Source organism: Colobus angolensis, unplaced genomic scaffold, assembly GCF_000951035.1.
Source record: "Colobus angolensis palliatus isolate OR3802 unplaced genomic scaffold, Cang.pa_1.0 Scaffold807, whole genome shotgun sequence".
In the NCBI taxonomy this organism is placed as follows: domain Eukaryota; kingdom Metazoa; phylum Chordata; class Mammalia; order Primates; family Cercopithecidae; genus Colobus; species Colobus angolensis.
Window position 1 is genome coordinate 23,903 of NW_012121899.1, and position 21,782 is coordinate 45,684.

Below are 21,782 nucleotides of genomic sequence, written 5' to 3' on the forward strand. Positions count from 1 at the left end.
TGTCTCCCTGGAACTTTTGTCCCTTAGATCTTCACATGGCTCTCTACTTATTTTATTGTCTCAGCTGAATGCCACTTTCTCAGGCAGAGCTTTCTAAACACGTGAACTAAAGGTGGGTGAATCCATTTCTCTCTTTCCACAAACCTGATGTCTTTTCTTCAGTGCACTATGACTCTGACATTTTCTTCTTTGTTAAATGCTTATTAGGTTAGTGTCTGTCTCCTCTATTGTTGTGTAACTTCCATGAGAGTAGGGACCCTCTCCATCTTAATCAAATAGAATGATTTGAACTTAGGATGGAGCCCAGTATAAAATAGCTGCTGAGAAAAATAAGTGTGGTTTACATGAATAAGCCAGCATTCTGGGAACTGATCACTGTGGTTCCTGAAAAGCAAAGAGGGGCTCAAGCTCCAGCACTCTTTCATTTTGATGTCACACTGGACCCCTTCTCCTCCTGGTGTGAAATACAGACAAACTTCTTCTTTCTCCTCTTTCTAGTTGGAAGAATTCACAGATAAAGATTAACAGTGATTTAAGAAATAAGAAATTTTAAAATTAAGATTCATCTTTTTTTTTTTGCCTGGGTACGGTGGCTCACACCTATAACCTTAGCATGTTGGGAGGTCAAGGCAGGAGGATTGCTTGAGTCCAGCAGTTTAAGACCAGCCTGGGCAACATAGCAAAGTCTCATCTCTAGCAAAATTACAAAAATTAGCTGGGCATGGTTTCCTGCCTGTAGTCTCCACTACTCTGGAGGCTGAGGAGGAAGGCTTGCTTGAGCCTGGGAGGCAGAGGTTGCAGTGAGCCTAGATCGTAACACTGAACTACAGCGTCAGTGACAGAGCCAGGCCTTGTCTCAAAAAAAAAAAAAAAAAAGAAAGAAAACATCTCTTTCAATGGGTCTCATAATGCTCTGGGTCTGTGCAAGCTTTAAGGATTTCAGGAAATGATGACAACATAACTTGGGAAAAACAGAGAGAAACTGGGGGAAGAGGTAAACAGACATGGCTAAATAAGAAAAGCTGAGGGCATGATGGGTGAACCTATGAAATTTAGGACAAGACCCCAATAAGACAACGAGTTTCCAGGACTTGCTCATTGACTTTCAGTCCCATGAGATGTGAACAATGTCCACATTGTCTCAGTAACCCCACACAGAGTTTATAGTTTGAACATTATTAAATTTCTCATATTTTACTGTTTTTGACTTACAAAAATAGAATTTCATATAATTTATCCTATGTTAGTTGAATCTCTTCTTGTTACGTCTAGTTAGAGCATGTAGGAGATGTAGGAGAAATTTCTGTAGAAAGGTTAAAAGAGATTTATAAGAAACACTATCCTGGGCCAGGTTTTCAGAGGACGCCTTAAGTTCTTTAGGTACCAAAGAACACCCCAGAGATGCTCTTTATCTGTAGGGTGACTCCATGTACTAAAGAGCTCAGCTTCAGTTCCAGGGATTTTTCCCCATAAGAAAGAAAGAGCACCAAGTATAACTTCTGTCAGAGAAACTACATACATTACAGGGATACAGGCTTTATAAACACTGGAGTTAAGAAAAAAAAAAAAGAAAGGAGATAATGGGGAGGACACTGGTATATCCTCACATATGAGGAAGAGGGGCCAACACCAAAATTCCTGTGGAGGACATAACCCAGGATCGTCTAGAAGAGACCCTTTGAATTCCCTTGACTCCCACAAAATTTTCAGAAAAAAACTACTTTTGTCTGACATAAGTCATCATAATAAAGAGAAGTGCTCTATGGGGAAATTATTTTAGTATACTTATTTCCAAATCCTTTAAAGACCCCTGACGACATGTGATGCAAAGATTTTATTGGTGGAGATTTGAGGAGAAATGGCCTGTACAAAGGCCCCTTACACAGTCTCATGGAGAGGGCAAGTAGTCAAGCTCCTTTTGCAGAGGAAATAATTTGTGATCCACATGATAAAGACGGGCAATCCCTGTTGAAAACGTCACAAATTCTTAAGGGACATGGCCTGGGCACAGTGACAATTTTAGCACCCTACTTTACCCACTTATAGTAGCTCAGCACCCACAATGTGCACTTAGGTCAGGTGTCCCCAGCCAAAGCCAGGCGAGGGCTCAGCACCATCAGTGTCACTGTCAGAGGTGCCATGCAGGAGCCTACAGGGAGCCTCAGACACACCGTGCTGGAGAACAGGACAGGACCAGGTGCCAGGGTAGCAGGCAAGTCTCACATTCATGGAGAACTATGACCTCCCTCTACTCACATCCCAAACATAGGGAGTAAGTTACTAATTTCTTTGCTCCTGGTTGGGTGATCTCATGTTGGAGAACCAATCAGTATCTGAGTTCAATAGCATCATCAGTTGCTGTTCAGAGATGCAGTATGAAGGTCCTCTTCTGAAACAATTTCCTTCTTTAAATGATTGCTTTAATTTACTACTTGGAAAGTTTGACCCAGTTGCATGTAAAACACTTTAAATGTGTCCTTATTGTGAGCCAGCTCTGTGCTGGTCAGTGATGTGTTCACAGGTTTGAGCCTTGTAAGAGCATTCATTTCCCACTTGACAACAGAAGTATTTGCAGCAGTGACTGTGTTTAGGAGTAAATGAGATGGAGGGAACATGGTTGAAAATCAGGACACCTTTAGTCTGCTCTTTATTACACCATATCTTAATGCTGTCGATTTGGGAAAATTACTTCATGTCTCACCGTTGATATGAAGGCACTGCGATCTTTCAGGTCTTTCAAAACTGGAAAACGCTGTGATTCTGTGGATGCCTCAAGTAGCAACAGCCCCGGATGTCTGATAATATGACAGAATGATAGCTGTTGACTGGAGAGTGTAATCTGTACCTATTTCCAGGTAGGGATGTCTCTAATCAGTTAAAAGAAATGGAAAGTTTGTTAATAATTTAATCTGAGTAAAAAGGTTTTTTTTCAAGTGTGTCTCCTGATGCTGTCCCCAAGTTTAGTGGCACCTCCAGAACACACACAGACAAAGGGTTTGCAGGGGCCACCTATGTGCAATGGAGGGTCTGAAGGTGCCTTTGTATAGCACTTACCCTAACAATGTGAAAAGGTCAACTGTGCAATCAGAGTATTCAGGGGGCTGAGAGATTGATCAAGGACTCAAAGTCAGCTCTCAACAGAACAACTCTGTATCAAAATAATTAGTATTTTCTATGAAGAGTGTTCAATCCCTCATTCCTGGTTCCCATTAGGATTTCCTCATTTGATTGAGGTTATAGCCCTTTACTATTATGCTTCTTTTGTTTTATCATGAGGGAAGATATAAGAAGACTGTGCTAACTAATACGTTACATAATGTTCAGGAAAGAGAACCCTAGGGAAAACTAGGAATTACATCAGTTGACGTAACCATATAATTTTAAACATATAATTCTACATTTAGATAATTGTTATGCTTTATATTTATATAAATGTGACATCTAAGATTCAGAGTGGACTTCAAAGTACAACTATAAGTATGAAGCTCTGCATTAATCCACACTGTGCCACAGTTCTGATAGACACTCCTTCCTTATGTGCCTTAGTGTTTCCAGAAGCAGGATTCTCACCGTGCTGCAATAAAAATGAGCATTTGACTTTGTACTCAGAATTGTACTAAAAGTTTTCTATACTTCATATTCATATTTAATTCTCACAACAGCTCAGTAAAATAAACACCCTTTTCATGCTTAGAGGTGGAGAGACTACAACGATGGAGATAACACAACTTTTGCAAAGATACACTAGTAAATGGTACTCTGTAGAGTGAACCAAATTATACACCCCTCAGACCCAGCCACTAGATCACACTCCTTTAGAAAGAAGGAGAAACGAAAAAGAAAAAGAAAAAAAGAAACAAATTGTGAAAAAAAAAAAAAAGAAACTAGTTGTGATGGTAGTAATCTAGGAAAGCCAGCTAAGGTTCACGTTAGTATTTTAGGATAAAAGGGTGGTGATGCTGGCAGTGGCGAGCTTTCCAGAGTGGTGGGCTGCAGCGGGAAGTTGCAAGCCGTGGCGGCAGGAGCCACTGCGGAAGCAGTGGCCATGGTGGGACCCTTGTGCCCCATGTCCCCTGTGCCTCGCGTCACTGAGGCAGCGGACTGCACTGCCCCCACCCCTGAGCAGCCGGCGAGACCGCCCCCAGGCCCAGAGCCGTCACCACTCCTGCGTTGCTGCTCTCACCCCAGAGTTGTGGGGAGGGCATGGAGCTAGGGCCACCCTTCAGTGGCCCGGGGTGGGAAGTGGGAGTGGCCTTACTTTGAGGACCGGGCCAGAGGCAAGGCCACTGTCCCACCCTGCCGAGGGCGCCCAGTTCCCGCGCCTCAGGAAGAGGCTCTGCCTGAGGCTCTCCAGAGTTTTGTCCCCGCGGGTGGCCACCGAGGGTGAGGCTCCTGACAGCCAGGCCCGGGCTGTGATCTGTTCCCCAAGGTGCCTCCCCCGCCCCATCCAGGCGAGAGGGAACCCCGGGCACCCTGAGTGCCAGGAGAATAACTTGCAGAAACATCACCCTTGCCCCACATGCCGGCCTGGGCCCAGCGTGGGGAGCTGCCCACCCCAGGCTGCCAGAAGGTGTGACAGGGGCTACCTGCAGGCTCCAAGGAATGGGTTGGAAGCCCCGCCCTCCCGACCCTCTCCTCAGGCAGCAGGATCCAGGCCTCTCTACACTCCACGCCCTCAAGGCTGAGAAGGTCCACCTGTCCATGCAGGCTTGGCTGGGTGTGTGTACGCTCAGGGCAGTGTTGACACACCAGCCTTTTGCCACCTCAGTCACAGGGAAGCCAAGGGGAGATGGGCATGTAATATTCGCAGTAAGTTTCTTATAGGGAACATGTCGAAGAGTCGTTATATTTCACTCTGACATTTGTCTTTCTACACCCTTTACATGTAATGCAATTGTTAATATGTGAGCTCTCATGACTGCCATCTGCTTTCGGTTTTCTTTTTTGTTTCCTTTGGTTTTTTCTTCTCTGATTTCTTTTCCTATTTTCCAATGTGTTCCTTAAGCAAGTTTTAGAATTCCAATTTTAAATCAATCATTTTTTGGTGGATCTCATTGTAGAGTTTCTGTGATTTATCTATCTATTAACATAACTTCTCATAGTCTACTGGTGCTGACATTTTATCAATTTGACTAAAGTGTAGAAACTTTCCCTCCTTTATGTCCCTTTCCACTTCTCCATGTGTAATGTATATTTTTTATTTTCTCTACTTGCATCAAAAACCACATCTGTCAATGTTGTAATTTTTGCCTCAACCATCAAATTAATTTACAAAACTGAAGTCTGTTGTATCTAACCATATTTCTACTCATTTATTATTTACTTTTTTTCTGATTGTCCAAGATTTCTTCCATTATCATTTCTATGAAATGCTAGCGTGAAATTCTCTTGATTTTCCTTCCTCTAAGTATGTCATGGCCAGGCACGGTGGCCCATGTCTGTAATCCCAGCACTTTGGAAGGCCAAAGCAGGCGGATTCCATGACCTCAGGGATTTGATACCAGCCTGGGCAACATGACAAAACCCTGTCTCTGGCAAAAATACAAAAAATTCGCCAGGCATGGTGGTGTGTGTCTGTAATCCCAGCTACTCAGGAGGCTGAGCTGTGAGGATCACATGAGCCTGGGAGGCAAAGGCTGCAGTGAGCCCTGGTCGCCACGCCACTGCCCTCCAGCCCGGGTGACAGAGCAAGACTCTATCTAAAAAACAAAAACAAAAAAAAAAAAAAAGAAGAAGAAGAAGAAAAAGAATGTCATGATAGAACATTTTATAATACTATTTTTACTGGATATACATTCTAGATAAACATTCCTTTCAGTCATTAAAATATCTTGTGGCATTTCTGTCTGGTCTGCATGATTTCTAATGAGCAATTCACTGTCATTTAATTTATTTTCTCCTGTGCATGAGATGTCATTTCTCTTTTGTTGCTTTCGAGATTTTTTTGGCATAAATTTCTTTGGATTTATCTTCATTTGGGTTTGCACAGATTCTTGAATTTTTACGTTTAAGTCTTTGTACAGATTTGGAAAATAGTCAATCTTCCTTCAAACACTGTTTGGGCATCACCCATTTGTCATCTCCCTATAAGATTCCAGTGACACAAATTTCATACCCTTTGTTATAGTTTTACAGATTTATCAGCATGAAACAATACTAAATATTATGAACAACTTTAGAAAAACAAATGGGCATGTAATGAACAAATTATTCAAAATGTACAATGTACTGAAGCTGACAAATAGCATAAAATAGGAAGAGTTCCACATCTCATAGAGAAAGTAAGTCCATTCTATGAAGCTTTCCCAAGACAAAACCCCAGGTTCATCCAGCTTCGGTAAGTATTTAGAAATATTTAAGGAACAAACAACAATAACTTTATACAAACTTCAAACATATTTGAAAAAAGGAAAAGCACTTGCAGTTACGTTTGATGAGACCTGTGTAAACTTTTTTTCAATACCTGAAGGGAACTCTACAACAAATAGGAATTATGAGACCAATAACTCTTATGAGCCAAGTTCTCAAGAAAATATTAGCCAAGTGAACTCAGTGATATAAAAGATGGCTACTACCTCATGACCAAGTGGAGTTTATTCCTGAAATGCAAGGTTGTGTGAGCATTCGAGACTAAATTAGTGTGATTCACTACATGAACTGAAGGAAGGAGAACACACATGCAACCACCTTGAAAGAGTCATGAAAGATTATTTGACAGTATTCAGAACATGACCTTAATTTTTAAAAAACCTGTTTTCAAACTTGTATTAAAAAGATATTTCTTCAATCTGAGAAATGACAGCTACCCAATAGCACACATTAGTCTCAGTAGTGAAATATTTAAAACTGTCTCCTCAATATCTGGAGTACTAGAGGAGTTAGGCAATGATAATGGCAAAAAAAATATATGAAAGAGATAATAATTGCATCCAGGTAAAATGGTCATTATTTACTCTTGACATAATCAGGTACTTAGAAAATAAAAACAATAGACAAGCTCATAGATTTAATAAGTACATTGAAACCATGTTGCTGATTACAAAGTCACTATACATTAAACCAATTATGTTATTGATATAGTTTGGATGTTTGTCCCCTCCAGATCATGTTAAAATGTAACCTCCATTGTTGGAGGCGAGGCCTGCTGAGAGGTATTTTGGTCGGGGGCAGATCCTTCATCAATGGCTTGGTGCCATCCTAGCTGTAATGAGTGAGTTCTAACTCAGTTCACACGAGATCTGGTTGTTTAAAGGAGTGCGACTCTTCCCCACTTTCTCTGTGCTCCTGCTCTCACCATGTGATACCCAGGCCCCTCTTCCCTTCCCGCATGATTGTTAGCTTCCTGAGGCCCTCACCAGAAGCAGTTGCCAGCACCACACCTCCTTTGCAGCCTGCAGAACCATGAACCAGTTACACCTCTTTTCTTTATGAATTCCCAGCCTCAGGTATTTCTTTCTGGCAATTTAAGAATAGACTAACATAATTATGCTCTACCATAAAGAAAAATAGGAAACAAAACCAAGAAAATAATGTTATCGATTTTCTCACCTCTTTGCTTTTTTCCTCTACTTTTTTCAACTTAAATTTGCTTTTCTTATTATTAAGTTAAAAGTTTACACTTCTGATTTTTACATATTTATCCTTTTATAATACAGGCATTTAAAACTAAATACTGTTTTCTAAGGACTGCCTTGGTTGCATCTCGAAAATTTTTAAAATCCATTTTTGTATTGTTTTATTTAAAATTATTTTCTATTTCCTTCCGATTACCTCTTTTACAAGCCATACATTACTTAGAAATGTATTATTTTACTTCCAAAAATTTGGGCAGTTTTCTCAATCTTGCTAATTTGTAATTTGATAAGATTGTGTTCAGAGAATATACTCTGTATGATTTTATTCTTGTAAAAGTACTTGATACTAGTTTTACAGTCATAGTGTTTGTTCTAGTTCATGGATTATCTTTGTGCAATGTAAATAAATACATATTCTGTAGTTATCAGATGTGGTCAATTTATGTCAATTACAAATGACAGCTAAGTCAAGATGGTTGAAAGTATTGTTTCTATCTTGATTTCCTCCCTGATCTTTGTTTGCACAAAGCTACAGAGATGTTTGCTGTCTTCTATCTACCTCCCTAGTCCCCACACCACCAGCACGAAGTCAGAAAAAGTTCTGGAAGAAGAAACAGCTGGCAGGGTAAAGTAGATATATATTATTCAGGGGGTCTGCATAGGTTGTAATGCAGCACACAAGCCCACAGGGCTGTTTACAACTCAGCTGGTTTGTCCTCACTCCCTCACAATCTCCCTGGTGGAAGCCAGGCTCAATCTTCCACCCATGTTAAGATTCAGTAGATGAGCAAAGAATAAGAGTGGACACTAGTCCCTGCTCACCTAAGTGGAATTCGTTCATCTCTGGAATTTGGAATTTTTATACTTTTGATCTATGGTTCATTAAAATTTTAAAAATAAGATTATTTTCCAGTTTGTCCATTTAGTTTAGTCTATACACCTTTTTGATCTTATAGTAACAGTGACAATTGTTGTAATTTTCCAGCTCCTACTGGCCTTATGGTTTATGATTTTTTTCCACTCCATATTGATAGTTCTACATAATTTACTTAAAACCCTGAATATTATTCCTTTCTACAGCTATACCACAGTTTACCTTTCTTCTGTCTAAATGTAGAGAATGTTTCTTTTCTCCCCGTTACATTTTGTATGTGTCATCATGGACATATGAGGAAGAATTTATGGAGACTGTAACAGCCTAGAGCAGAAATACTGTATAATCCAAACTACTCACAGGGTTACACCAGTCTATGCTCACAGTGCCCCACACAGCACCAAATGTCATCCTGCAGTGTGCTGTCACTTCACATACTGCACAGATTTTAGGATGTACAAAATTTTTATAATCAAGGCAAATTAATCGGTTTTTCTTTTTGAATTTGGAAATGTTTTTGTTATTCCAAACCATGGCTCAACAAACGACCAATTTTATGTCTCGCTGGGCTCATGTAAGATTGTACTTTAAGATGGATGGTTAGAATGGGATTTTTGTTGTTTTCATCAACATGTCACAATTGTATTTTGAGTTTTAATAGATACTACTACACTGAGATAACTCAAAATCCTAATAATACGAGAGAACCTATTCCCTTAGATTCTTCTAAATCCTTGATTTTAAAACAAACTATTGTACTTGCCAGTTTTGGAGTGGGGGAAATAGTTTATTACATTACTGTTTGAATTTGGATTTTTCTGTTCATTGGTGAGTTTGAGCAAATATTTATGTTTACTGACTATTAGAACGTTCTCTTCTATAGTGAGTCTATATCCTTTGCCCAAGTATCTATGGCATTTCCATGAATTTATTTATTGATTAGTTAATAATTTTTCTTAAGAAAGTTACCCCATTGTTGCCTGACATGATCAAAATTTTTTCTGAGCATCATATACTTCTTTTAATTTTGTTATTTTCTTCATACAAAGAAATCAGTCATTTTATTCAAATATTTTTTCATTTGTGTCTTCTGGATTTTGTCTTGCTTACAAAGTCTTTTTTTTTTTAAAAGAATTATTTTAACAGGTTTGCTAAAGCATAATTTACATACTACAAAATTCACTCATTGTATATGTAAAATTTAATGATTTGAGTAAATTAATAGATTTGTGCAATTATCACAACTATCCAATTTTAGAACATTTCTGTCATGTGCCAAGTTTCTCTATTTATAGTTAAGTCCCACCGAGACCCCAAACCCTAGGCACCCAATAATCTGCTTTTTGTGTTTGTGGTACAGGTTGAGTACACAGATGCACTGGAGGCCACAGGGTTTAGGTAAAGGGGAGCACAAAAGTTGAAAATGTATGTTTTTGTGCCTTATAGAGCTAGTCATTTCTTATTTACTTTTTTCAATAATTTCCCTGGAAAATATATTTATCTCATAAAATAACATGTCAGCATACTTAATTGAGTTCTAAAAACAATCCTGTTTTCTTGCTTTTTTGTTTTATTGTAATTGAGTTAATGGCTGATATTTAATACTCTCTCTGTGTGTGTTTGTATGTATATATGTATGTGTGTGTGTGTGTATGTATATATATGTATATATATATATAGACCCAAACCCCTGAATTGAGGGTGCCTATCAGGAATCTATAGGCCTTTGTGTGGAAGTTAACTCAAATACTTACAACCTGATAGCACCACAATCTATCATTTCCCTACACTGCAATCAACCTCTGCTACTACATCACCATTTCTTTATTTTAAAAAATATATGATTTTGCTCCTTTTCTTCCCATGTGCATCAGACCCACTCTGCAAAGGTTGAATCCTGGCTTGTCTGAGCCCGTGTGATCCCACAGTCATTCCAATGTGTGAGAAAGTGGGTACTGAGAACATCGTGGAAACATTTTAGTTGATCCTTATAAAGGCACACAGGAGAAAGGAGTAACCTTTTCCTGCCGTTGGGAGTTGTCGTGAAAGAATAAGAAACCTACAGCTGCTGCATAGGTCACCCTCCTATCTCAGGAAAGCTGACATACTGTATGTGATAGAGAGATGAGCTGTGAAATTCCAGCATCGCTGGTGATGCCACTGGCCTGCTGAGTTGAGCAATCCTGGAGACACCCAGCCTTGGATCTATCGGCTATGTGAGATCATGGGTTAAACAAAAATAAACCTGCTAGATGTAATTTCCTGCTATTAGCAGCAGAACGCATCTTCACTGAAATATTCATTACACACATTTTGGTTCTATCTTGTAATTCCACACCACAAGACTCATATAAAATGAGAAAATCATTTCCTCAACTTAGGAAATGAGGCCTATTTGTTGCTACTCTGTGATCAAACAGAGCAGACATAATTATCAGCTTAATATATTTCTATAAATTAATTTCTCTATATATTCTTAATATATTTCTTACGGGATTTATGTGTACTTGTACTGCTATGCATGTACAAGTAACATATAACTAAAAAGATATGCATGAAAACAACTTTTAATTTGATTAAAAATAAAGTAAGTCATCTCTGACAGCGCAGAAATTATGCTCAAATGATGATTACTTTGAAATAGACCTCTGAAATATGTACTTTGAGATTTGACATTTCATACCACTCTCATATAGAACATAATGGAGAATCCTCCGTCTTCTAAATTTGTCTTTCTCTGAAATCTGTACAAATCCTTTGATAACACCATATTATTGAAGTCTCTGGAGTGAAACACTATACACTAATTTACAGTTATAAATACAACATATTGTAGACAGAGTGAAGAAAGTTCTGATTGCCTTGCTGGCTGGTTTCTCACCTCATGTTTGCCAAGTTTGTTTCATTTGTTACAGTCTGGTCTCAGTTTTTATGCATTGCTTTTTTAAATGTTAGGATTACTTTTTTAATTGACAAATAAAAATTTTATAGTATATTTATGTTGTATAGCATGAAGTTTTGATACATGCCTATCGTGTGAAATGTCTAAATCAAGTTATTTAACATATGCATTACCTCACACACTCATGATATATACATTGAAAATCATTATTCTATTGGGAAATAATCTTCCCTTTTTCTTTTCATTTTTTGTCTTTGAAGCCAAATGGACCAGATGATATTTAACTCCATCTTTGAGAAACATTTAATAATGTAATGTGTTTGTGGCACACAGGGGGAGTACAGATGCACGGGAGGCCATAGGGTTTAGGTAAAGGGGAGCACAAAAGTTGAAGATGAGGCACTGCCATCAATGCTGGGACTTCAGGCCAAGGGCAGGAGCTGAGGAAGCCACAAGGGAGGGCATTTTCTGCAGTTGCTGAACCAGTAGCAACCAGGTCCTGAGAAAGCCCTCTCTTGTGGCAGAATAACAGCCAGGCGGGAAAACTTTTCATCCTGCAAAGCTGGGGCAGAAGGTTCTTCCCTGAATGTGGTCACCTGCACTTCAGCTCAGGAGTCCTGCAAAAGACAGAGGAGAGTGTTGTTTTCAACCTGGTTCTACCAACAGTTTCTTTTCCCCTCCTTCAAGGACTCAGATGAGGGCACTGCAGGAAGAAGAAAAACAAGTTCCTGAGTCTCCCACAGCCAACCTTCCTGCAGATCACAGGTCTTTTCTAAGTGGATAGGAGAAGTTTTGGTATAAATTGCCTGATCAGAAATTTGGATCCAAAGTCTTTCCTGTTATTTCTGTCTCATGCCTTATCACCTCTACCATCATTCTAGTGTGTCCCGAGTTTGTTCCTTCCGGTGGGTTTGTGGTCTCGCTGACTTCAAGAATGAAGCCAGGGACCTTCGTGGTGAGTGTTACAGCTCTTTAAAGGTGGCACAGACCCAAAGAGTGAGCAGCAGCAAGATTTATTGTGAAGAGCGAAAGAACAAAGCTTCCACAGCATGGAAAGGGACCTGAGGGGGTTGCTGGGGTCCCCTCAGCATTTATTCCCTTATTTGTCCCTGCCCATGTCCTGCTGATTGGTCCATTTTAAAGAAAGCTGCTTGGTCCATTTTACACAGTGTGGATTGGTCCATTTTACAGAGTGCAGATTGGTCCATTTTACAGAGTGTGGATTGGTCCATATTACAAATAGCTAGCTACCCACAGAGCACCAATTGGTGTGTTTTTACACAGTGCTGATTGGTGCATTTTACAAACCTCTTGTAAGACAGAAAGGTTCTCCAAGTCCCTTCCCAACCCAGAAGTCCAGCTGGCTTCACCTCTTACTAGGGAAACCATATCTGTTTCTAAAAGAGGATTAAAAGGTATTACCTGTTGGGTGAAGTCCAGAGTGTCCTGGGAAAAAGTAGGAAAAGATATACATTTAAACATATTGAAGCAAGTCTGCCCTCCAACACAATGTCCCACTGCTAGGTCTCCCACCTGAGATTTCTCTAACACCACAACCCACACCAACCAGGGCAGAGAGGAGCAGAAACAGACCATGTGACCCATGAAGCATGAAGTGTCTGTCACAGGATCCAGTGTAATTGCATTAGCCTTAGTGGTTCTTCTGTAATTTGCTCCAGGATCTCAAACCAAAGGACCCCTACTTGTTAACCTTCCTCTTGTCTCTGCAGGCCACAAGCTATTATGCTTTGACATAGTAACCATGCACTGATGATTTCTGGATTAGCAGGACATTGGAGGTCATTTGGGGAAAGAAAGGCTTTATCCAGCGCCACTCATATACTGAGAACTAACCTCAGCGAAGCCATAGTTCCTCCGCCAGAAAAGCCTATGGACAGAGAGCCAGCTACCAAAGGCTCCTCACCTTTCTGATTCCTGAAGTAGATGAACAGCCCAGCCCCAAGGAAGAGCAGGCCCAGCACAAAGCCCCCGACTCCACTCAGCATCTTGCTCTGTGCAGATTCAGACCGTGCTCCTGAGAGAGGAAGCCAGGTTTAGTGATGTTTATTCCAAACTGAACCTCTTTAATTGAGACTCTAAGATTCAGAGCTTTGAAAATGGGGAAGAAGGCTGCCCCACAAGAACTAAAATAACCAGCCATTTCTGGAGAAAAGTAGGATTTCAAATCACACTGAACAGTTACAGGGTTCAGACATCAAACTCATTCAAATATTACAGCCTTGATGTAAGGCACGAGTTCAACATCTGATCCACAGAAAGCCTGAGACTCAATGAGGCTAAGTAGTTTATCTAGAGTGACAGAGCTAATAAAAGGCAGAGCTGAGATTGGACTCCCCTCATGTCAGGTAGGGCCCTACACTTCTCCTCTTCCCAGATCACAACAAATAACTCAAAGCAACAGCACCAGAAACTCAGTCTCAGACCCAGAGACAGGGCCTGGGGCCTGGGGAGAGCGGGTGACCCTGACCTGTGACATCACGGGGAGGTTCAAAACAGGGACAGTCTCTTCTGCCTGGCAGGCTAGACTGCTTCTCCAGGAGGTACAGGTGTTTCTAGAAACACCTACAGGGCTACCCCCAGTGACCTGTGCTAATGGCGATGAGAACATGGAGCAAATGAAAATAGGATGTGGGAGAGGAGAAACCTGACACTCAGGGATTAGTACAGTCCCCTTCTTGGTGGGTGAGAAATGTATGAAGTCAGAAAGCTGCTCACTCCATTCCACTGTGAGAGGGCTCGTCACGCTTGGGTGCTCCACTTGGCAGGTGTAAACCTCTCCACTCTGAGGAACTGTTTCCAGCATCACCAGGGTCTGGAAGGTCCAGTCTCCATTCTGGATCAGGCCTGTGGACACCACCCCAGCCTTCTCTTCCTGGCCGTTCCGGAACCACCTGACTTCAATGCTGCCTGGGTAGAAACCATTCACAGAGCAGACCAGGAGGTTGTGGTGCTGCAGGGGCTGGGTCTTTGAAGGATACACAGTCACCTTAGGTTGGACTAGGAGAAAAAAACATAGTGGGAATGAGTCAGGAAGACAGAGTGTCTCCTTGTTTGGCTATTTTTCTACTTCTCTGTAAACCCAGGCTCTGGCCTTGACCAGGCCTCCAGCACAGCTGGCCATGTGGCCTTACAGTGTCAGTCTGGAATTTAATCTTGATAGTGAGGACCCATAGATTTGAGAGATGTTGCAAAAAATTATATTTGTTTCTTCATAGCTTGAAATTGGCATGCATTGTCAAAGTGTTTACAAATCTTTGAAAGTAAAGAGTATAGTAATTAAAACTGATATCTGAGCCAGGTTGCCCGGTTCAAATCCAAGGTCTGCCTTTTACTGGTTGATCCTGGAAGAGTTTTTCGATTTTTTGTGTCTCAACTTTGTCACGTACAATGAAGGACAATTATACTAATTTATCTATTGGGGTTATATGAAGATTAATGCACGTAAAATGTATAAAACAATGACTGAAGGTAGCCTTCAATTTATGAGGTCAGAAGCTTCTCACTCCATTCCACTGTGAGAGAGCTCATCACACTTGGGTGCTCCACTTGGCACCTATTTATCATCCTTGTACACCGTGACAAAAAAATATGATTTAAAGTAATGTGGATAGATAAAGGGACAGAGTTGGGTACATGAGGAAACTGCGTATGAATTTTTAGGAATACTACTGCCATGGACTCACACCTTAGAACACAACAGAAATGGTTCTGTCCCTGGGAATGTGGGACAGAAATGATTCTCCAAATTTTTACATTCCTAGAAAAGCATGAGTCCTGAAGCAGAGAGAAGGATTAAGGAATGTCATTTTAGTTTTGAAAGTTCTTATATTTACATTTAGCTGATCAATGCATCTCCCATGCAACACAAGCATAATTATTATTAGGCCTATCATTGTGAAATGATTTTTCTTTCCAGAATGACAGTTGGATTAAGACAGGGTCTGGGACTCGTTACTTGGGGTGCTTATGCCCAGGAAAATCCCTGACACTAGCACACTCTCAATAAATACAATAATTTTTTTTAAGTAAGGGGAAACCTAGAGACAACAGTACCACAAAATGGTAGATTTAAGATGGATTGTAAATCATTAATCAAAATTTTGCAATATGTTTTATTAAATAAAAATGTTCAAATTCTTAACATGGAAAAGAATTTTCAAAATCAATATACCACCAACTGGAGCAAATGCTGAATCAAATATCAATAAAGTGTTAATAATTTTACAGTACAAAGAACGCACAAAGTCACTGAGAAAAATACTAAGCCCTGGAGATATTAGACAGTAGATCATTGTCCATTACCTGCCAAATACGATAGGGAATTCTTAGACCAGTAATTATAACTGGCCAATAAACAGGTCAAAAAAATTCAAAAGAATTACAAATAAAAAATATAAATTAAAAATTAACCAGAAACATACATTTTCGGCTTTTGGTGAATGTCGTAATAAAGGTCAACAAAGGGGAAAGTGAGGTGAGTTGTGTCACAACTATTACATGTAAAAGAGTAATATGTAACCACTAGAAAACTATTAGCATTATAAGAAAATAGTAACTGTGTTAAAACTTTAATTCAAGAAGTTAGTTTCACAGTCATTTCTACTATGTAAAAATATACACACTAAAAAAACAAAAAACTAGCAAGAAATTTAGACCTAAAGAAGCTTCAGAGATGCCTCAGAGGTCTCCTCAGTTCCCCTAGAAATTAATCTAATGCTTTTACAAACAAACAGCGCACACTTTTATTTCAGAGATTACATGAAAGGTGTGTGCCAGGGACAGTCTGGAACTGGCCTCCTCACGTTATCCCAAACCTACCAGACCCCTCAGCTCTCCTCCCCTAAACCTTCACCCCAACCACACACCCCTTACATTTCCCTTCCCTGCATCTCTAAGGACCCCAGACAATCAAGGTCTCCTCTCTCTCCAGCCCCCCGCACCCACCTACCTTGTCGCCTCCCCACAGAGGCCTCCAAGGATAAGAGACAGTCCCCTCCTGCTTCCCCCGCCACAACAGCCACACAGACACGACAAATCCACACTCTACACACACACCTGTGCCCTCAGAACTCCTTGCTCAGGATAGAGAAGATTCTGAATGCTCACAGACGGCGCTCTCACTCTCTCTCTCTCTCTCTCTCTTTCTCTCTCTCTCTCTCACACACACACACACACACACACACACACACAAACACACACACGGATTCCCAGCTCACAGAGACTCAGGCCCCGCCCCCGCCATGCTCACCTCGCCGCTGCACTGTGAAGCTCTCACCAACCCCGTAGTTGTGTCTGCAGTAGTTGTCCACCCGGGCCCGCCTCTGCTCCAGGATGTCCTTCTGGCTGTTCCAGTACTTGGCGTCAGGCCGCCCCAGCTCCGTCACCGCCCGGTACTCCCCCACGTCGCTGTCGTAGCGCACGTACTCCTCCTGGTTATAGAAGTATCTCTGCAGGTACCGCACCCGCTCCGTCCCGTTGAAGAAGTGACACTCAGACTTAAACTGCTCCAAGAAACGTGCTGTGGGGACACGAAGGATCCGGTCACACGGGCGGTCTCCTGAGAAGACACTGACAGCGACGCCGCCATCCGGGGCTCCTGGGCGGGTGCAGGCACTGGAAACCTTAACCGGCCCCACCCGCAACAGCCACCACCAGCAGCCCAGGGCTCATCCTCCGTCTTCCTGAGGCAAACGGGGGCCTGGGAGACCAGGCGGGAAAACCCCTTCTGATCCTCAGGCTTTTGGGTCCCCCTCCCTGCTTCCAGCATGTTCTGGAGAACTCAATGCAGGAGCTGGTGGAGGATCCGCCTAGCACTGCAGCCCCCCCCGCCCCCCCGCCTACTCCTGGGAGCCTCCACCCCACAGACACTCTCTGCTCCTTCTCTCATCCCACAGGCTGTACTGGTTCCTTCAACAGCACCCACCGCCTTCACCCTGTGAACACTTCCTTAGTGCTGACCTTGTGCCTGGCCTGCGCTGCCTCTAGGAATCCAAACAAGGGAAAACAGATCTCTCCACTCTGCTGGGGGAGCTTAAAGAGCAGTGAAAGTGATGGACAAAAACCAGACACACAAGAGCTTAGACAGGAATGAGAAATGTCAGAAGTGTGGAGTTCTAGAGCAGAGAATAATAGGATGATCTCAATTACATTAGGGTGCCAGAGAAGGACCAGCTGAAGAGTGATGGTTCAGATGGGACTTGACAGGTCAAGCAGGTGTGAGGCAGAGTGGAGCCTGTGTGTCTGTTTGGACAAAACAGGAGGCACATTTCAGGTTTAGGAAATCCCATGTACAAAAGATTGAACTGATGAACCTCTTCAAGAAACTAGAACGAAGTTCACTAAAGCAGAGAGGCTGAGGGGAAGCAGCAAAAAAGATGAAGCCTGGAGAAATCACAAGAAGCCAGGTATTGAAAAGCCTTGGGTGTGATGTTAGGATTTTGGATTTATACTAAAGACAAAGGTAAAGTATCGAAGAGTTTAAGAAGAATAAAACCATGATCTCTGTAAATGTCCATAAACCTTCCTTTGCATTTCTAAATCCACAAAGCTCAGAAATTCAGTTAAAAAACTCGTTTCCACAACTCATTTGGCAAATCTCATCTGATGAGGGTAAGTGGTCAAAGGAGTCTCAGAGCTCTTACTGGTGACAAGTGCTTCTGTAGTTTCAATACATATAAACATACATACATATATGTGTGTAAATATACACATATGTAAAACACTGTATGTATTTGTGATTTTTTTCCTTTATGTTTGAAGTGTGAAAATGACAAAAATAACTTAAAAATAATCCTGTGGGTAAAAGTGAAATGAATAAACAGAAGCATTTGACATTGTGAATCATATCAAATGTAGAATCACTACAGAAATCTGAGGCATATTAGTGAAAATTAAATGCAGCAGCATCACTGTTTGTGACTTACAAGGGCAAGTTGTTGAAAGTTAATAGAGATAGTGATGACCAACAACTCATGAAAATGTTGAAAAATATTGCATGAGGCAAAAAATAAATATGAAAATATTGAGCTTGCATTGACTAAATGGATTCAACAAGAAAGTGGTTGAATTTACGCAACTGTCTAATTGTTTATAATGAAACAAGCAAAAATAAACCATCAAAAACTGAACTGTGTGGTGAGTGTATAATAGATGTGAGCCTAGAATTTTCAGAAAGAGCACAGTGTGAACCAGTGCTCTCAGCCTCAGCACTATTGACATTTTGAGCCAGATAATTCTTTGTTGATGGCGGAAGCTGTTCTGAACATTGTAGGTTCTCTAGCAGTGTCCCTGGCTTCTACTCATTACATATCAGAAGAAACCCCTGTTGTGACACCAAAAATTGTTTCAAACATTGCCACCATTCCCCAAGGGTGATGGGAGGGAAGAGAGGGGTGGTGAACTATCCCTGGGTAAGCACCACGGGTGTGAACCATCTGAAAAAATCTGTGTTCAACAAGCTACTATTAGTTATGGCACAGCTGAGAATTGCGTTGAAAAATATTTGTGAGAATCTTAGTCCTACGTAAAAAGAATGTTTTGTAGAATTCTGGTCCCAATACAGTGCTATCTTTCCAGAAAATGAACTTGATGAGAACCAAGAGTTAATGATTTCCTCGCCTTCTATCGTTCACATCATCTTTTTTCTTAATTTCTCTGCCACTGCTCCACTGATTATCTGTAGTAATGAATCACAACCACAGCTGTTTTATTCCCGTTAAATGCCTGAACTAACTCATGTCTTTCAATCTCCCACTCCCAACAATACTAGCAGGCATCAAATGACCAGCCTTGGCCAGAGGCAGAACTCTTGGTTTTGTAGTCAAGTCCCCTCAGAAAGGGAGAAACCAAGAAAATGACCTTCTCATACAGACAGTTTCAAAAATGAGCAGGTCCCAAGACTGTGAGCAAGACCTGCGGAAATCACCCTCTGCCCTTTAGAAACGATGGCGGAGAGGTGAGCACCCTGGATCAAACAATGCCTGTCTTTTCATCCCTAAATTATCTAAGCATTGTCTTTACAGAGAGAAAGTTAAAAAATGAACATGTGTGAAGTCGCTTTCACTGTGGCTTGCATGGTTAGCACTGTAATCCATGTCCATGTGTCCCACTTAGTGTTGAAAGGTTTAGCAAATAAAACCAGAGGATGCCCAGTTGAATTTATATTTCCAATAAATTATGGTTGTGTATCTGAAATTCAGATTTAACTAGGGACCTGTATTTTATGTGGCAACCCCCGGCTAACTTGCTAGTCAAATCTCAGAACAAGGAGTGATTTAATACTTCCTTGTGTTCTTCAACACATGCGCAGGGTAGACATACAGAACTTTTAAAATGATAAATGCAAAATGAATGAAAGTTTCTCCTCTACATTGGAACTAGCAGCCCTTGCATCTCTGCTCCCACCTCAAGAAACAACCTGGTACATATGAATATCAGAAATTCTGTCAATAATTCAGACACAATATAGTCACTACTCACTAATGATGGACAAACTCTCAAACTCTAGAATCAGAAAACCTGAATAAAAAACATGATCTCTTCTACTTGGGTCAATTTTTACCAACTATAAGCCTTTTTGTAATCTGTCAAATGCATTTAATAATAGTGTAATCCTCACAGGATTACTGTTAAGAATAAAATTAAATGATGACTCTTCTTAGCACTGATCACATAATAAACACTCAGATACATTCCCATTTTAACTTTTATGATCCCTATAACTGCAGCTCATATTATTTTTTGTATTCCTTAATTCTAAAACAATTAGTACCTTCAACATGATTTTGCAATTGTCTACTGTTCTTCTATTAGTTTCACAAAGAATTGTCATTCTGAAAACATAGGGCAGAAACACTGGTTTATGTCTAGTAAAGCAGTATACCTTAACCTCACACAAAGGCATCTGCTGACGTAGAAGAAAGGGATTTTCTATATGCTCAGATTTAAACTGCAATCTGATTTCCAGCACTACATTTATAATACTGGGTTTTACTTATAACTTCTCAATTTTAGATTCCAGAGATGTATATGTTTTTAAATACCACAGATACAACAGGATCATTATTGAAATTGAATACTGAAATTTATAGGCCTGGTACACAGTCACTGCAAAATGTTACATGGCATATACTGATGGCGACCGGATTCATTTTATTTATCACTCCATTTTCATGACCTAGCGTAATAACTGGTATATGCTATGTCACTAATAAATATTGGCTGTGTGAAATACTGGCTGTGTGAAATATTGGCTGTGTGACCTTTTGCATGAGTAGTCATCACTGCACACAGGGACTTTCTGGTATTTCCTTGCTAATAATCACTGAGCATCTCTGGTTCACAGGTCCTCCTCTGTCTCTTCAGCTTCTTTAGCCTTTTCCTTTAGATTCAGCTGGCTCCCTGAACCCAGAGCACAGTCCTTCCCTGAAGTTCTCTACTCAAAACAGTCAATCTTAACCTCGTCCTCACTTCTACTTGCTCTTCAAATGGTCCAATCCGGTTTCCTCGCTGGATACTCCATTGACTGCAAAACATCAACTCTACCAAACCCAGCACTTGCTTCTCTGTCACGTTCTCACTTCCCCTTCCTCTTAGTGCTACTCACCACAATTGGCCTTTCCCTTCTCCTTGAAAAAAATCTGTTTTCCTTGACTTACATGCATTATGTTCTCTTGTTTTTTCTCCAACATCCCTGGGCTCTTTCTCAGTCCCCTTTGCTGGCCTGTGCCCTCTTCTTTTTTTCTCCACACAATCCATCTCCCTATGTATTATCCTCCACTCCCTGGAGTTAAACACACTACACGTATTGATGCCGCCAACATAAATACCTGAAGCCCTGGCCTCACCATGAGTCTCTTAAATGTCACTGACCTTCTGATTGCTCTACATAAATGTCAATAAATCATCTCAAATTTAAATTAAACTTTTATTTCCAACCACCCACTTCAAATCATTTCCTCCCATAGTTTTTCCTATCTCAGTAAACAACACTACCACCCACTTATTTGTGAAAACAAAATCCTTAGGAATAAGCTGATTGTTCTACTCCCTTTACAGTAAATCATTAACAAGCTAAGCAAAAATACGTGCCGAGTCTGTCCACTTTATCCTTTTCACCGTCTTTATCACTAATGCACTCCATGAAGCCACAAGCTTGTTTTCCTGGAGAATTCCCTGCTGTGCTCCTAAATAGTCTTCCTGAACACTTGTGAACCCCAACAATCCAATTCCCACAGCGTAGCTAGAATTAGTTTTAATAATTGAATATAGGTAGGGTGCAGTGGCTCACGCCTGTAATCCCAGCACTTTGGGAAGCTGAAGTTGGTGGATCATCTGAGGTCAGGAGATTGAGACCATCCTGGCTAACACGGTGAAACCCCATCCCTACTAAAAATACAAAAAATTAGCCATG

General features: G+C 40.8%; 1 protein-coding gene across 7 annotated transcripts in view; it reads right to left on the reverse strand.

Annotated features, from left to right (window-relative positions):
• Positions 1-11,629: 11,629 nt before the first annotated feature.
• LOC105502761 (HLA class II histocompatibility antigen, DRB1-4 beta chain) overlaps positions 11,630-21,782 on the reverse strand; it is a 13,075-nt gene continuing 2,922 nt past the window's right edge. Inside the window, exons 2-6 of one of the 7 annotated variants that reach the window (XM_011929391.1) lie at positions 16,620-16,889; positions 14,087-14,368; positions 13,275-13,385; positions 12,773-12,796; positions 11,630-11,967 (exon numbers count right to left, since the gene is read on the reverse strand). In XM_011929391.1, the coding sequence (XP_011784781.1) occupies positions 11,954-11,967; positions 12,773-12,796; positions 13,275-13,385; positions 14,087-14,368; positions 16,620-16,889 (701 nt within the window). In that variant the 3' untranslated portion in view covers positions 11,630-11,953. Of the gene's footprint in view, positions 11,968-12,772; positions 12,797-13,076; positions 13,386-13,470; positions 14,369-16,613; positions 16,890-21,782 lie in introns of those variants that run through there. The other 6 variants (XM_011929392.1, XM_011929389.1, XM_011929393.1 and 3 more) reach the window with 6 other exon arrangements.